General features: G+C 41.7%; 2 protein-coding genes across 2 annotated transcripts in view; both read right to left on the reverse strand.

The window, feature by feature from the left end:
• The window catches only part of IFTAP (intraflagellar transport associated protein), a 526,063-nt gene that overhangs the window by 81,321 nt on the left and 427,007 nt on the right, over positions 1–17,735 (reverse strand). The window lies entirely within an intron of this gene.
• Positions 2,788–8,014, reverse strand: RAG1 (recombination activating 1). Its single transcript, XM_063438491.1, has 2 exons — positions 7,963–8,014; positions 2,788–6,397 (listed from the first exon to the last, which is right to left on the reverse strand). Exon 2 carries the CDS (start codon positions 6,384–6,386, stop codon positions 3,249–3,251), a length of 3,138 nt encoding a protein of 1,045 aa, XP_063294561.1. The 5' UTR covers positions 6,387–6,397; positions 7,963–8,014; the 3' UTR covers positions 2,788–3,248.

Genomic DNA, 17,735 nt, shown 5'->3' on the forward strand with positions numbered 1-17,735 from the left:
CAAACAGACTTTCAGCAGCAGCTATTTAGTGAATAGTCCCCACTGCCTTTAAGTTCCCATATTTAGCGCAGTGTTTTGTGCATGCGCGCAAAAAATGGCAGAAACGAAATCTTGATTCTCAAATCTTTATTGAACACCCGCAAATTACAATATATCAAATCTTAACAACATAACAATTGAGTAAGTTAAGTATATATTTTAGCAGTCATTAAAGGTAAAAAAAATAAATAAAAAAAATACTTAAATCATTATAATTAACAATTTTCAAAAATTGGTTTAAAAATTTAAAAATCAATTTAAAAAAAAAAACAGATTTAGATTTCAAACCAAAATACAAGGAGATAGACACAATCACGAATTCACATCACAGTATATGTGTCTCCTTACCCAAAAATCATCAACTATTATTTGTATTAAGGATAGTACAATCAAGGAAATGATAAAAAAAAAAAACCAAGATCTGATTTGAGGTACTTGGAATTTAGATAACTATTAAATGCAAATAAATAAGCCCCTTGTCGCAAATGAATACAGTAAAATATGGCACTTTATAATTGAGAGCTGTACCATGATTAGATATGAATGTACTCAATTCCTCTGAGGTTCAAGTCATTTTAGTTCATCAATAAATAAACTGAATGTTTTAAAAACAAAGAATGTATAGATGAAGTCACACTGAATGAAAAACGAAAGAATGTCTGTACAGTTACTATAACTTGTAACTATTCCGTTCCTCCATTGCACTTTTTATTTGTATAAAATAAGAAATGTAACCAATCACTAGTTTAACTACCAGACACTACTACCAAGTACATCAATTCACATCTACACACCATAACGTTGGTTACCACACCAGTCCCCATTACTACTCTTTAATTGATAACTGCACGGTAACCCTTCAGTTTCAGACCACGGCATGAAAACATTCAGAGTGGGTTCATTTCACAAAATGGCCTCCGGCAAATTGAAGGTGGATTTGCCAAGGAACCATGTGCTTACACCTGCTACCATGCCACTAAAACCTTAATACGCTTGACAAGTGCTTTGTGGGAAATCTGGTATTGCGGGTTAGACAACCAACGGTCCATAAAACATTCCTAAAATGTATTAAATGTACAAACAGTAACAATGAGGTATTCCCACAACTCCATAACGTTTGAGGTAAATAAAATGCAGTCATGTATAACCTAAAATATAAACACAGTCAGCTAGATACAACTGAACTGAACAAAGTAGAGCCACTGCATATAAATGATGCAGCTAGAACAGGAACTATACTCGTTCATTCAACACATGTTTAAGTACATACAGAGTTATTCACTAAAGTGTGAATTGTTGGGAAGTTAAAGTAAATCTAAAATTTTCGGCAAAAAAATACCTAAATTAGATATATTCCCCAACTCAGTTCTTTTTATAGACATGAAGCTACTTCTACAGTTAAAAGGATACGAATTGCACATTTTCACATAAATGGGGCTCGAGTGCCATTTTCAATCAATTATATCATTACATTTTATTTTCTAAAACTTTTTTTCATATTTTCTGTAGCTACAGCTGGCAACAAATACATGACACAGACACATTGTTCCTCATTTTGCACATGCATTATAATTCTATAACATAAAAAAAATATTTAGTAAAATGTTATGAGTTACTATGAACTTCCTTAAAACAAAAAACGTATTAATGCTTCACTTGTAAAAATAAAAATGCCCCCTGTGAATTCAGAAACCTTTTTTTTTTTCTAAAGTTAAATGCTGTAAATATTACAAATAAAAGAGGCTTAGCTAATCTTAGAATATTTCAAAATATCAGTTTATGAAGGATTCTCCCACCTAAGCAAATGTAATTAATAATTACTCGGTGCATTTTTGCATTTTCTGAAAAAGCTCAAACTGTTAATAAAGTCTCTCACGTTTGTTATCTAAACTGGTGCAGAGTTTGCCATTTTGAAAACTCTTCTTGAAAATTAATTTTTAATAAGCAGAATTCAATGAGAAAGGCAGGAATGCTTTTTCAGATAACTAAAAGTTTGCTGTTCCAACCATTTAAGATAGAGCAATGTCTACATGTTCAAACTCAGGCTATGTTTTAGGAGCATTTGAGGCTAATGTGCAGGCACCAACAAGACTCTCTTTTCAGCCAGATTATGGACCAGTTGAAGCTAACTTGGCTTGGGCCCTGCAGCTAATGTCAAGTGGAACTTGCCAAATTCAAATTCCAAATTAGCCCCACATGGATTCTTTCGTAATTCTGACTCCTACAGACTTAAGATAGTGAGACCTGCTGAATCAGACCTGGCTTCAATTCACTCGTACAAAAGTGATCATTCGTGAATTAAGCAAAACGTGTTGAAATTACTCATTTAGAAATATAATTTCAATGGGGTAAGTTTTGGGTTATTTTATGGATATAAAACATAGAGGAGTGATTTGCATGATTTATTTTCTTCTAAAATATACTGGGTCTAAAAAGCACACATAAACAAAAGATATATATAAAGAAATAGTATGAATTATAGCAAACTTTTAAAAAAAGGAGGGCAGGGGGTTATAACACACTTCTAAGGAAACAGAATGCTAACTCAAGAACAACTTGTGGTTATTCATTCTGTTACGAGTAAAGATTTACTCCATTATTTCTTAATGCAGACAGAAAATGTTATCAGGCAGACTTAACATAATCAACTCACGTTGGTTGTGACTCTTTTTGTACTATCCTCACACTTTAATCTATCATTATTTGTTCAAGATAAAAATCTAGTTTAATCAAAATCTCAATAAAAATAAAACAAAGCTGTTATACACTGTTCTTTAAATGTAACAGTCTCCTTAATGTAAGCCTTTCCATTCTAAAGTAGATTGAATAAAATACTCGGTTAAATTATTTAAAAAAGTAAAAGTTCTCATTGCCAAAATTACAGAATTTGTAACTTTGGTCAAACCATAAAACACCTTATTTATTTTTTTTAGACGCTCAACTATTACACCTTAATTCTCTCAACCACTGTAAATTCTATAATAGTATATCTCTGTTAAACTCTTCTCATGTACGGTAACATTTAAACATACCAACATGGTACCCAGAACTCTTCTGACTTAAGATAAGTGGAATTCACACCGCTATCTCTCTGAGTTGTGCCTTTGATTTAACACTGGCCATCTCTGAGTAACTAGACTCACATTGAGAGAGCATACCCAAAACAGGAATGATAAAGAAACCAGATAAACATTTTCTACCAGTTTAGCTCATAGCTCCATTGATTCTAAAGATTCTATAGAACATTCTATGTTCTTTTCTACCTCTGGAGTTGGTTCTAGATCTAAAGTAAAACCTTGGTGTTTCAGTGCTTGATGAGCATTCATAAATTTTTGAAGGTATTTAGATGTATATAGCCAATGGTGTTTCAATACATCTTCCATCTCATAAAACTTGGACTGCCTAGCATTCATCTTCCGGAAACGTCTAAACAGTTTGTTCCCTGATTCATTGCCTTCACTGGCCCAAGCACCAATGGAGCCATCTCGTTCAATGATCTCTGGAACATGGGCTAGAGTTTTGTGAAAGTAATTTGTAATCTTGCCCTCATATCTGTATTTAAACTTGGTAGATAGAAGTTCTGCAAAGCACTGTGAGTGGAAGCTGTATTGACAAAGAAGTTCTGGGCATTCTTTGGCTGGACATGAAGATCGCCACACTGGTTTCATTTTAAGATATAAGTCCATGAGCTCTCTGAGTGCATCTTTTCTCTCCTCGTCACGGACTAACTCACAAACAGCATCTACAGTCTCTTTGCTCATAAGTTTTCTGGCAAAGTTCCCGTTCATTCTCATGATGGGCTTAAGATTCATTTTCTTTCTAAGGTGTTTGTCCAGAGTCGTTTGCCATCTCTTTTTTTCTTCTTTGGTGGCATTGGGGTTTTTGTAGACTTCTCCAATTTCCAGCTGAAATATTCTATAAAACTCAGCTGCATTTCCAATGTCGCAGTGCAATGCATCTATGGATGGCAGGGTTTCAATAAAGGGTTTTGCAGAGACACCTTTCACCCTGTCTCTCAATTCATCAACTGATTCATGGTACGGGTTGGCTCTCCATGTCTCATAACGCTGTAGGTTCTCAGTATGGCTTCTTGTAATGGAATGGAAAACAATATTCTGGGATGCTTCTAAGCGAGTAGAATCACATAATGTACAGATAAAATGTGAGCCTGACGCCTCCAATCCTTCCACTTCTCTCACCAACTTTTCATCATAGCCAGTGCCACGGAATACAAATTTAAAATTTCGTAGGATTCCTCCTATCTCTAACAGTAGATCACTGGTTTTCATGGCTTCCCTTTCTGCTACAATTGGACTCAAGATAGCGGTTAGAGTCTCGTGGTCTGATTCATCAGCGAGCATTAAGCAAAGTGGTTTGCAGCAAAGTTCAGAGTTTGGTTTAGCTTCCTCAAAAATTCGAATAGGACCATTGTCACTGGTAACGCTGATTGTCATGATTGTGAATGAGAATCGAACTGCCTTTTCAGGTACTGCTGGTCCACACCCATGTTTCTCACTAACATCACCCATGCCATCACATGACTCTTTAATCACCACTGTGAAAGGACCTGACAGATAGTCATCCAGATCTTCTGATTTTAAACCTTCCAAAATATCCTCCTCCATGTCTTTTAAAGTGGACACCAGAGCTGCATCATATCTAAACCTTTTAGAAATTGCTTCCACTGGGTATTCATCCACCGATCTATTAAGCCCAGAAAGTCCATCGATTATCCCAACATCTGTACTGGTGGATACATTTTTAAGTGGTGGCTTCCATTCAAAAGGATGATAGCCTGGGAGTAAGGCCTTCTCCGCAGTCCTCAGTGAATGCAGCGGTTGAAAGATCTGCCGACCAGTTGTGGCTTTGACAGTCCTGTACATTTTGTGGTACTGACTGCAGCTGAGGAAGGTATTAACTCTGATTGCAAGACAAACAGCTGGGTGGAGACCTACCCCTCTTCCTTCCATGATTGCTTCCAACTCATCTGCTTGCCTGTGCTCATTCTTGGCCCTCAAGGCCAAGAGAAAAAGTGTTAGACACACAGATTTAACATCACCTCCTTCTTCTTTGTCAGCGAAAGCTTTTACTTGCATCTTCAGCTCCCGTAGACGATGTTTCTGTGCTCTCCTTGTCAGCGTGAGCAAGTGCTGTCTGGGTCGACCACCCTTGTTAACATGAGCATAGGCCTCTTTTCCTTTGATATCTTTGTGTTTGGAGATGTGATGAGTATATTTTCCTAAGAGAATTTCTTCTTCACACCCGGCAACTGTGCATTTTATTACTAAGGAATTTAGAATGTTGAGATATGATTTCACAGGGGTTGTAAGGTCAGTAGGGAAGCATGTGTATTTGCAAGAAGGACAGTAGCATCCCATTATCTTAATGTATTTGAGAATACACATTCTACAGAACAAGTGTTTGCATGAAGTTTGCACAGGATCAGAGAGAATATGTTCACACAGTTGACATGAAATTGACTTAATGAAGTCAGAAGGATAGTCCACCACCAAAATGTTGGTGTCAAGGTGTATTTTCTTGCAATTAGCTCTTATCTGAATGAGAGCTTTGTTGTTCTTCCAGTGAGAAGATCCATTTGGGTTTTTGTTCTTTTTCACAAACTCCGTTCCTTTCCTAATTTTTTTGACATGTTGGTGATTTGTAAGAGGTCCTCCTTTCCTTTTTCCCCATGTCTTGGCAGACTTGCAGACATTGCATGTCTCAGAGTGAGGCACCCATTCAACGACTTTGTTGCGAGGAAAATAAACTTCACTAGAATTATGACTGAATTTCTGGTTCATAATAATCCAGCAGTTATGACAAAAATTTGTTGGATGAATTGTGTCTAGATCAGCTCGTACTTCAATTTTGAACACTTTGCAGATGAGATCTGGCCAGGAGGTGGCTTTCTTTTCTCTCCGTTTGAGAACTTCCTGGGTTTCAGTGTCCACTGGACCGTGGACAGGATAACTTCTATTCTGTTGATCCATTTTAAAGGAGACTCCACAGATGCGGCAGAGCTGTTGCAAAAAAGTTGCGTGGGCTTCTTCTTCCAATCTTTTTGATTCTGCCTCCTTCTCATTCACACTTGCCTCTTTCCATTTGTAATCAACAATTGACAGTGGTTCAGCCTCCACATTCAGGTCCTCTGAGTTAAGTTGCGTATCAGGAGACATTTCCTGAGAGCTGGTAAATGATGCTTGACTTGAATCTTCTTCTGATGAACTTCTCTCTAAGGATTTTACCCGAAACAACTTAAATTTCCAGTCTGAAAACTTTGCATATGGACGATCCATCGGGAATGGTATTGAATGCTGCAGGGGCAAACTGAGCAAAGGGCCCTCCATGTCCTCACACACTACAAAAAAGAAGAAAAGAAATCAAAGGAAATTAAAAAATATATTTCCACAAATATAACACATGAAATTAAAATACAAAAAAAGGCTAAAAAGGTTACTTACTAACGTAAGATTTGTCAGTAATTCAAAGTGAATTCAAATGAATTTCAAATTTAAGACCAAAGTAGTCACATTAGAAACAGTCCCTTTGAATTTACTCACTTTAGTATATAACTCTGATAGGTATGGATACAAATAATACACCACAATTTTTAGTTTACGTTTATATTATAAACTTTACCACTAAAATTAGAGATCAATTTAGACTTTAGCTCAAGGCTGTCCAACCTGCGGCCCCCCAGATGTGGCTGAACTACAACTCCCATGATTCTCTGGCTATCTGTTTCCTTCAAAGAATCTGTTTCCGTTCTAAAAAGTTGTGCAAAGTACTACAAGTGGGACAATCACTATGGAAACCAGCAAACGCAACAGGTACATTCCATTGGTGACTCCTTCCCTTTTACATTTTTCCATCACTTTGTAGAACAGAACACTTTGATAAATCTCCCTAATAGAGCTTTGATGGATAATACTGACTCAATAGAACTTTGTGAACTATCTTCTCTATAAGCTTTCAATGTAATAATGGTAAATGCCCCAAATATATGTCTCTGTTAATTCCATTGTACAGATTAATCATTATATTTGTGAAGCGATAAATCAATAGGGTATCAATTCCAATTATCGCAATATTCTAAAGGAACAATACTTACAATGATTACAACAAATGCAATGGCCGTGCATCACGCACAAATAGGTTAAAGCTTTTTATGGCTATTACAGAACTATGTATTTCTGGTATAGAGGAGGTTAATTATAACAGCAACTGTTACATAATAAACACAAAGCAATACAATAAAATAATTTTGCATATTACACAAATATTGCATTTAGTAATTGTAACTAAAGCATTACAGTAAAAACCATCATCATAATATTTAATAATTTTGTGTAAATCTATTATTTATCACCAACAATTATAGTCCTTAATTGCAGGGCAGAGAGAGTGATAAAGGGGAAACAAGAATGTATTTTCTGATCACACCAACAAAATGCAGGCTTGCTAAGGTTCTCAATTAATGACCACACACGTAACTTTAATTCTTTGTTACAACTCTGTTTTTTTTGTTTTTTTGTTTTTTTTTTTATTAATAATACCTAATACGTATCAGAATAAACAAAAAGAAGATGGGAGGAAGTATTTTCCCAATATTATACAGATTGTTATTCACTAAACACAGAATTGGAATGTATTATAAACTGAAATTCAAAATGTAGGCTCATATAGCCGAGCTGTGACTACAGCTAAATTGGAGAATTAGAGTTTTCAGTTCTATGTAATTCGGCGATAAATAAAACAATGGTGATCAGGGGTGATTAATAATTAGTATATATTAATAATAATAACAAAGTATTTAACCAGGAAAGGTACATTCAGATTACTCTGGTTTCCAAGTACGTCCTGCGGATGTTACCTTAGCCCAACATCCAGGGGTTGTTACTATATACTATATATATATATTACCTGCTGCAGTCTCGCAGTGCTCACACACGTTAATTCCCAGCCTTGGTTTATCAGCAATAGCTTTCTCTATCTAGGAAGGGAGGTTATGCCCCTATTTATAATGCCAAAGCTGGGCAGCACTGATGAGATTCAACATTTGCAGCAGCCAATGGGAGAGAGGAGACAGGATGACCCCCTTAGCCACGAAATGAACCCAGCCCACCTCAGCCACTGTGGGTGCACCTGGGGTGCTTTGTTTTGGTGCATGGGTAGTTTACCCACAAGAGTTTATGTCAGCGGCTGACAAGAGACAGTGCATAACATTCACAGCTGTGTTATTCTTCAAAACACGCAACGATTTCTGTTTTTGTGGGTCGACCGTGCAATCAACAAGCACCCATGTGTCAGGACAAACAAGCTTAACCCTTTTAGTGCCAGTGCAGAGCAAAAACAACATTGTTTGAATAGTTTTGTTCTGCCAGGAGGGATGGGCAGCATATGGCATGTCAGGTGCTGAGGATTACTACTGCTATTGCACTCAGCCAGCCTGGCTGAATATGATGAAAATGGAAGGCAGAAACAGGCAATCATCTGCACACTGCTTTCAAGTACAACTCCCATCATTCTCAGCCATTGGGAGTTGAACGGAATTGTCCGCTAAACTGGGGCCTTGGTCATGCTAGTGCTTGTGGATTACAACCTCCATCATGCTCAGGCAACCAGCTCTGCTTAACCCCTTAAGGACCAAACTTCTGGAATAAAAGGGAATCATGACATGTCACACATGTCATGTGACCTTAAGGGGTTAAAGCAGTGGCTCTTAAAGGCATCCAGACCACTTCATCTCAATGTAGTTTTAACCCTGCAATGTAAAACAGTGATTTTTAGGAGATATGACAATATTCTTATTGCAAGGTTAAGACAACTCTAGTGATTGTCTTCCTAGCAGCCAATAGAGATGATTCGACTGTGAAAATCAAGCCAGACTCTGTTCTCAGCCAAATGCTGCTCCTAGAGAGCATTTGATTGGTGCAGTCATAGCTGATCCTGGGCGGGTGCACCGGGTGCACAGCGCCCAGGCACTCTGTAGAGGCGCATCGCGGCGTTAGGCTCCGTCCCTCTCGCTAAGCCCCACCCTTCATTTTAAGCTCCACCTCCTGCCTGAAGGCCCTCAGAGCTCCTGGAAGGCTGGTTGGGCTGGAAGATGAGCACACACAGGGGAGGGGGCACTACATAAGTGCACAGGAAGGGAGGGGCTGAAGAGGGCACAGGAGGGGAGGGGGCTACATAGGGGCACAGGAGGGGAGGGGGGCTAAAGAGGGCACAGAAGGGGAGGGGGCTAAATAGAGCACAGGAGGGAAGGGGGCTACATAAGGGCACAGGAGGGAAGGGGGCAAAAGAAGAGCACAGGAGGGGAGGGGCTAAAGAGGGCACAGGAGGGGAGGGGGCAAAAGAAGGGCACAGGAGGGGAGGGGCTAAAGAGGGCACAGGAGGGGAGTGGGCTACATAAGGGCACAGAAGGGGAGGGGGCTAAAGAGGGCACAGAAGGGGAGGGGGCTAAATAGGGCACAGGAGTGAAGGGGGCTACATAAGGGCACAGGAGGGGAGGGGGCAAAAGAAGAGCACAGGGGGGGAGGGGCTAAAGAGGGCACAGGAGGGGAGGTGGCAAAAGAAGGGCACAGGAGGGGAGGGGCTAAAGAGGGCAGAGGAGGGAAGGGGGCTACATAAAGGCACAGGAAGGGAGGGGCTAAAGAGGGCACAGGAGGGGAGGGGGCTACATAAGGGCACAGGAGGGGAGGGGGCTAAAGAGGGCACAGGAGGGGAGGGGGCTAAATAGGGCACAGGAGGGAAGGGGGCTACATAAGGGCACAGGAGGGGAGGGGGCTAAAGAAGAGCACAGGAGGGGAGGGGCTAAAGAGGGCACAGGAGGGGGCAAAAGAAGGGCACAGGAGGGAAGGGGCTAAAGAGGGCACAGGAGGGAAGGGGGCTACATAAGGGCACAGGAGGGAAGGGGGCTACATAAGGGCACAGGAGGGGGCTGAAGAGGGCACAGGAAGGGCAGGGGCAAAAGAGGGCACAGGAGGGGAGGGGTCTACATAAGGGCACATAAGGGGAGGGGCTAAAGAGGGCACAGTAGGGGAGGGGGCTTAATACAGCACAGGAGGGAACGGGGGCTACAAAAGAGCACAAGAGGGGAGGGGGCTAAGAGGGCACAGGAAGGGGAGGGGCCAAAAAAGAGCACAGGAGGGGAGGGGCTAAAGAGGGTACAGGAGGGAAGGGGGCTACATAAGGGCACAGTAAGGGCAGGGGTAAAAGAGGGCACAGGTGGGGAGGAAGATAAAGAGGGCACAGAAGGGGAGGGGGTTAAAGAGGGCACCGGAGGGAAGGGGGGCTACATAAGGGCACAGGAGGGGAGAAGGGCTACATAAGGGGGCAGGAGAGGAGCTAGATGGAGCAGAAGGGGCTAAAGATGGCAAAGGAGTGGGGTTATATAAGGGCACATGAGGGGAGGGGCCAAAAGTTGCACACATTGCAGACAGTCAGCCACACACACAGGCAGACAGTCAGACACATACAAACAGGCAGGCAGCCACACACACACACACACACACACACAGGCAGGCAGTCACACACAGACAGCCACACACATACACACAGGCAGCCACACACACACAGAGGCAGACAGCCATACACACACAGGAAGACATCCACACACACAGACAGGCAGTCACACACACACATGGGCAGTCAGCCAGACACACAGGCAGACAGTTACACACAGGCAGTCACACACACACAGGCAGACAGTCACACACACACACATACAGGCAGACAGTAACACACACAGGCAGACAGTCACGCACACAGGCAGATAGTCACACACACAGGCAGACAGTCAAACACACAGGCAGACAGTCACGCACACAGGCAGATAGTCACACACACAGGCAGGCAGCCACACACACACACAGGTAGACAATCACACATAATTACCTCTGTGCATTATGGAGGAGTGGAGGCAGTGCAGCTCCTGGAGACTGGTTGTTTGGGAAGCAGGGACTCCTTCTTGCTTCCCCTGCAGCAGTTACCCATCACTTTTAGCTATGCCTCTGCTGTCAGTTTAGCTCCGCCTCTGCCGCACAGTAAGCTCCACCCCCGTCGCAATATTGTATTTAAAAATATATATATTTATAATTCCAGCCGGTCATGTGTGATGGCGCCCCCTGCTCACATGGCGCCCCATGTGGCTTCACAGCTCGCACACCCCTAAGGCTGGCCCTGACTACATCCCCTGCACACAGACACACCCTGCATTCTCTGCACACACACAGAGACACACTGCATTCCCTGCACACTCACAGAGACACAGTGCATTCCCTGCACACACACCGAGACACAGTGCATTCCCTGCACACACACTGAGACACACTGCATTCCCTGCAAACTCTCAGACACTATTCACTACACACACTGCATAGCATAATGGATGTGATTGTGTTTTGATGTGCATGTTGGTGGTTAGAAGGGGGCAGCATTTCCTCAATTTATTTATTATATTTTACGGTACAGCTGAGGTGGCAAGCTTAATGTTAACTACAGGAGGAGTTATCAAATGTGTTTTTGGGCAGAAGTCCCTGGTCCATATACATGGGCGTCCTAAGGAATTTTTCCAGGTAGGGCATAATTGTAATGATATCCATGCTTGGCCCCTTTTTGACAGTGTCATGAAGGAGAGGAGCATAGTCATTATCACATAAAGCCAGGGTGAATAGCGTTTTCACAACTATGGTACCAGGAATACATGTTTGTATTCCTGACACTATAGTGTTCCATTAAGAAAATTAAAGGAACATTCTGGTCACCATAACAACTTCATCTAAATAAAAATGCTATGATGCCACGAGGCCCCTGGGTGCTCTCTTTCCTTTAAGGGGTTAAACCGCTCTGAAATGGTTTAACCCCAAAGGCTTCCTACAGCGCCAGGTCACTCAGTGGTATTCGGCTTCTGAAACGGAGTTTCAGGAAGTGCAGACTTACGTCAGGCATGGGTGCCGCCGATTGGCTAGAGTGGTCAGCTGACGCTCTAAGCTAATCGCTAATTCCCGATTCATACACATTTTTACGTTTTTATGAATGGGGAGCCACTGATTGTCTTAGAGTTCCAGCTGACCCTCTAGCCAAACAGCGGCACCCCTACCTAGCGGCCCTCTGTGTTTCCTGACACTCAGTAAATAAAAGTGAACACATTGACACTATGTTTTTTACCTGGGGACATGAGAAGGTCCAAAGTTTCCTGCCAGGCCCAGGTACCAAAGCCTTATGATGTGGTGTCCAGAACGAAGTGGAGGGATCACTTCACTTGTCCTTCCTGCTCCAATCTCATTTTCTTCTCCATTTGACACAGTCTTCTTTTTCTTCTGACCCTGTCTTCTCTCCTCCTTGTCTCCTTCTGCTCCTTTACCTATCTGCTACTTTCTGCTTAGTTTGCGCCCTTTTGCTCTTTCTCTTTCTGACCCCTCCTGCCCCTTGCAGACCCTTCCTACTCCTTGCCGACCCCTCCTGCTCCTTGCTGCTCCTTCCTGCTTCTTGCTGACCCTTCCTGCTCATTTCAGCATACATCTACTTCACCCTCCTGCTCCTTGCAAACCTTTCCTACCCCTTCCTGCTTCTTGCTGCCCCTTCCGCTCTTCCTATTCCTTGCTGATCCCCCCCTGCCCCTTGCAGAACCTTTCCATGTTCCTTCTATTTTACCTTCCTGTAGGCTGTCTCCCCCCCATCCCTCACTTACCTGATCTGTAGGCTGCCCCCCCTTCCCTCACCTGATCTGTAAGTTGCCCCCCCATCCCTCACTTACCTGATCTGTAGGTTCGGCTGGCATCTTGGTCCATCCCTGTATTGGTGATCGTATCCAGACCTACACTTCTGACTGCTGCAACTGGAGATTTAGCCCATTTTAAGGCATCAAGCTTTTAAGCACATATCGATTTATTCAATTGTGCAACACTGTGTGTGAGTGTTACCTTTTATTTTCTTTTAACATTTTGTTATCAAAGTTTTGCCCTATGATGTTCTCTCTTTTTTCTTCACTTATATGAACTTTTATGCCCATCTACTGGAGGGTAATTATTTTCACTCTTTTCTTGTGATAAGTGGCGCCCTATGTCTGTATCTTAACTAAGTGATAAGTAAAACATAACATTATAAATCCTGGGAAATTATATTTCTTCTTTAATTCACCCCCAAAGGGGTGCAAGTAGCATTCCATAAATCCCTTTGAGAAGCTGACAGCAGAGGTTGATGTGAAAGGATTAGCTTAATCAGGTTTCCATTCATTATGGCTCAATATTTTTCATGATATATAATATTTTTTGCTATTTTTTTGCTATTTTTTGCTATTTTTTTGCTTTGTAGACCTAAAGTGTTCTTTTCATATGATTTACGTTGTCCAGGTGCATTATTATCGGAACAGGAAAAGATAGTTCTGACGGGCAATTATTGTCTTAAAAACGTATCCTGGCAACACTGTAAGTGTAAAAGCATTAGTATTTCGGGATTCAAGAAGGTTAATGAACAGGCATGTGATCCCAATATACTATAGGGGAGCCAAAATTGTTTCTCAAACTACTCGTACATCATGTAGGGGTTTAAAAACCTGAGACTGAATCTTCCTCTGAGAGGTAATATGAAATACACACTGCTCAGCCACAACATTAAAGCACCTGCCTAATATCGTGCTGCCAAAACAGTTTTGGTGCGTCGAGGCATGGACTCCACAAGACCTCAGAACGTGTCCTGTGGTATCTGGCACCAAGACATTAGCAGCAGCTTCTGAAAGTTGCGAGGTTGCGAGATTAGTTGATCTAGCACATCCTAGCTCAATCGGATTAAGATCTGGGGAATTTGAAGGCCAAGGCAAATTCCCCATTTCATGGGCCCTCTGTCACAGCAATCGGTCTGCTCCTTGCGGTGTCCCCTACCCACTAGCACATGGGCATGCTGTACCCACCCAGATCTCAACCTTGGTGCAGGGCCAATCCTGGGTGGGTACACCACATTCATGTGCCCATGTGTAAATGTGAGGTTACGTGTCGGTGTGTGTAAGCAGTGTGTCTGTCAGTGAATGAGTGTGTGCGTGCGTGTCAGTATATGTGTTTCTGTCAGTATATGCGTGTGTCTGTCAGTGTGTGTGTGTCAGTGTATGTGTGTGTCTGTCAATGTGAGTGTGTGTCTATCAGTGACTGTGTGCCTGTCAATATATGTGTGTGTCTGTCAGTGAGTGTGTGTGTGTGACTGTCAGTGAGTGTGTTTCAAATCTGTGACTTTTTGTGTCTGACAGACACACTGACACACATTCTCAATTACAGACACATAATTTCACTGATTTGAAACACACACTGACAGACACATACTCAAAAAAAAAGTTTCTTCACCCAGGAATCTGTGACCTTAGGATTGGCCCTGCCTTGAAGTCTTTGTCATGTTCCTCAAACCATTCCTGAACATTTTTTGCAGTGTATCAGTGTGCATTGTCCTGCTGAAAGAGACCACTGCCATCAGGAAATATCATTACAATAAAGCGGTGTACGTGGTCTGCAACAATATCTAAGCAGTGGTATGTGTCAGCATCCACATGAATGTCAGAACCACCTTTCTATCATGGCCAACATTAAGTTTTTAGCAATTTGACCTACAGTAGCTCTTCCGTATGATCAGACCGGACAAGCTAGCCTTCGCTCCTCACATGCGCCAATCACCCAGATGCAGGTTTACAATTTGTGCTTCATTGAGCCACTTTTGGTACGTACTCACCACTGCATACTGGGAACATCACACAAGACTTACCGTTTTTGTCAAAGTCACTCAGATCGTTTCACTTGCCCATTTTTCCTGCTTCCAACACATGAAATTAAGGAACTGACTGTTCACTTGTTGCCTAATATATCACATCCCTTGACAGGTGCCATTGTAATGATATAATCCATACTATTCACTTCACCTGTTGGTGGTTTTAATCTTGTGGTTGATCAACATCATATCAACATGTTGATAATTGTAAACATCATTAAAGCACCAATTACACTGCTGTGCCAGATGCTGTTTAAGGCATAGAGTATTGTAGTATATTCCATGCTGTAGTCTTGGTGGGGGGCTAAGGTAATGTGGTGTTCAGATTTACATGGTGTTCCAGGGTTTAAGTTAGTGCTACCTGCCTTCAAGGTGGTTCAGAATCACCAACACCACTGGCAAGGCTCTGTGCCCCAGCTTTAAAGTACAATTCTTCTTCTGTAAAAGTGGAAAGAGTTGTGTTGGGATGTCTCTTAGCAAAGTACTCCATGGATGCAGCAGGCATGAATTGTTTGCGGCCTTTGGTGCGTCGAGGCATCCACAAGACCTGTGTGGGTCTCCGCTTTGGCTGTTGGACCACAGTCTCAATATTTCACAGGCCGGACCTAGCCCATTGGGATATTTCAGCCAGGGTTTGATGAGTATGGACGGTATACCTGAAGGTGTATATCACACATCGGTTATCATTGGTGACAATGCCGTCACATGTATCTGTGATTCTGTGAATGACCCTTCATACTGTGTGAGTCATACAGGTGGTGATTGCAGGTATATACAATGTCACACCTTACAGCCTCCACCTGTCAAACACATACATTGCGATGCAGCGAATCGGTGGGATCAGCCAAGCCGAGACCTGTGACATCTTTTTAGCTACTTTTTCATATACAAAAAAAGCTATTTGTTTGTATTTCCCCCCTGCCCAATACTTGCCAACCCCTGTTCAACGGCTTAGTATTTAATCGTATTTTAATGACCCAGACTCATTATAATTTCTCTGGGTAAAACACTGAGTTTTACATGGCCCTCTTCACCTTGCTACTATCACTTGACATTTGTCTCTTATTTACTGCTTAAATTTAAATCCCACTGTAAATGATAATAATGTTAAATATTGTAAACATGTCCTGTATTGATTGTAACATTTTAAAATGTATGTAACAAAAAACACAATGCAGGTACAACTAGGAAAGACTAAACTCAATACTCCCTCTAGGGGCAAACTGAAATATTGCAGGAACACATTGCATAATACACCTGTACAGACTCCTGTCTGGATTTGTCACATTCACCATTTCTGGCTGGGTATGATCGCTTCTTCATGTTGATGGTCAGCACATAAAAAAGGCATCCCTCCAATCACTTGGAGTTTTGAAATCAAGACACACTGATGTGGCTAGCTAAATTCAGTACACAACACTACTCAAGCAATATGGACATAGGCACTCTGCACAGTATTAGTGTGTCTAATGATATTCTAACCCAGGATATCAGGACAGGAGCTCTAAACCAGGACTGTCAGGCTGACTCCAGGAGTGTGATGAACCCTTTAGTATATAGTAGCTTCTTCATCATCGTGACTCGAAGGTGACTAATCCCCTCAAAACCCCCCTCCTAGATTTTATGAGATCTTTGACCCCCCCCCCCCCCCCCCGCCCCATCCCAAAATCCACAATTTCAGAGTTATTTACTAAAATCAGAATCCAGAGTAAAATCATAGTATTTTTTTAATTTAAGGTCATAAGAGGGAACTGTAAAAATGCTCTAATCGGTCTATGTTGCCATTTCACCTACTTTGATCTTAAATTTCAAATTTGCGTTGAATTCACTTTACATTTCTTACTTTGCAATTCCATTTTCGATTAATTACAGTTCACTGTTTAGGGAATATCCCCCTTTGTATTTCGCCTGCAGAGTGCATTACCTAAATGCTGAAATACATAGCAGGCCATCTCATCTACAAATATGGAGTTAACAGGGGCCCTTTAAAAACTTTTGATCTTGGGGTGTGTAACGCAGTATTGATGATACAAATGTCCAAGGAAAATAAAATCTACCAAAACTTATGGTCTCTTTGAGTCAATAGAGAGCTGCAGCGAGAGCCTCTGAAAGAGGCCAAGTGCCACGCTTTCTTAAAATAACCCGCAAGGCACTGAGGATGTAGAGCAGCGTTTACAGACGACACTAAGGAGTCTGTGTGATTAGTTGTCAGTGAGAATAAGCCTTGGCATTTTAATTGAAAGCTGATGATCTTTATCCGTGAGGCTGAGATTAGCTTTCTAATTATATAAACCTTTCTAGTCTAGGCAGCCATCATCAAGACGCGTTTACTTTGTTTTTTTGCACGCATTAAAATCCAAAATTTAACAAGTTGGATGTCCAGATGATAAAATTCAGGCTAAAATAGCTGAAGCGGAAAAATTCCTTACTCGTCTATAGTCAGAGCTTGACTATTTTTGACTAAATTTTGCCCCTTGAATGTCATGTTGCTGCAATTCAAAATTGACTGAATAATCTCCTAAGTCACGCGTGTCTATTCGTACACTTTGAACGTGAGACATTTCAATGAACGGTGATTTAGCAATTAGGCAACTCCTGAAAAGTGAGGCAACCAAGAGTTGCAGAGACAATATGGTGTAAGCGGGAACAACTAAAAATGATTAACTCTCCTTTAATGTTGCCAACTCTCCTCTATAGCTGAAGAAAAATATAATAGTATTTCAGTGTAAACTACAATGACAATTTCATGTCTAACACGAGGTTCATGTAGTTGCTGACTGCCCCCAAGAGGCAAATTATGGAATTACTACTTTTTTTTGGGGGGGGGGGGGGGGGGTTGGAATATTTTGTTATTACAAAAGAAAGATAAGAATATGGTACCATAAAAATAAAAATAAAGCAAACACCAGCAAGAACACCAATGACCCAGTAGATTTTACACCAACAGA

The sequence above is a fragment of the Pelobates fuscus genome, chromosome 12 (assembly GCF_036172605.1).
Source record: "Pelobates fuscus isolate aPelFus1 chromosome 12, aPelFus1.pri, whole genome shotgun sequence".
Classification (NCBI taxonomy): domain Eukaryota; kingdom Metazoa; phylum Chordata; class Amphibia; order Anura; family Pelobatidae; genus Pelobates; species Pelobates fuscus.

Bases quoted from the DNA above. Each gene is read 5' to 3' on its own strand.
- RAG1 (XM_063438491.1), bottom strand. From the start codon at position 6,386: ATGGAGGGCCCTTTGCTCAGTTTGCCCCTGCAGCATTCAATACCATTC.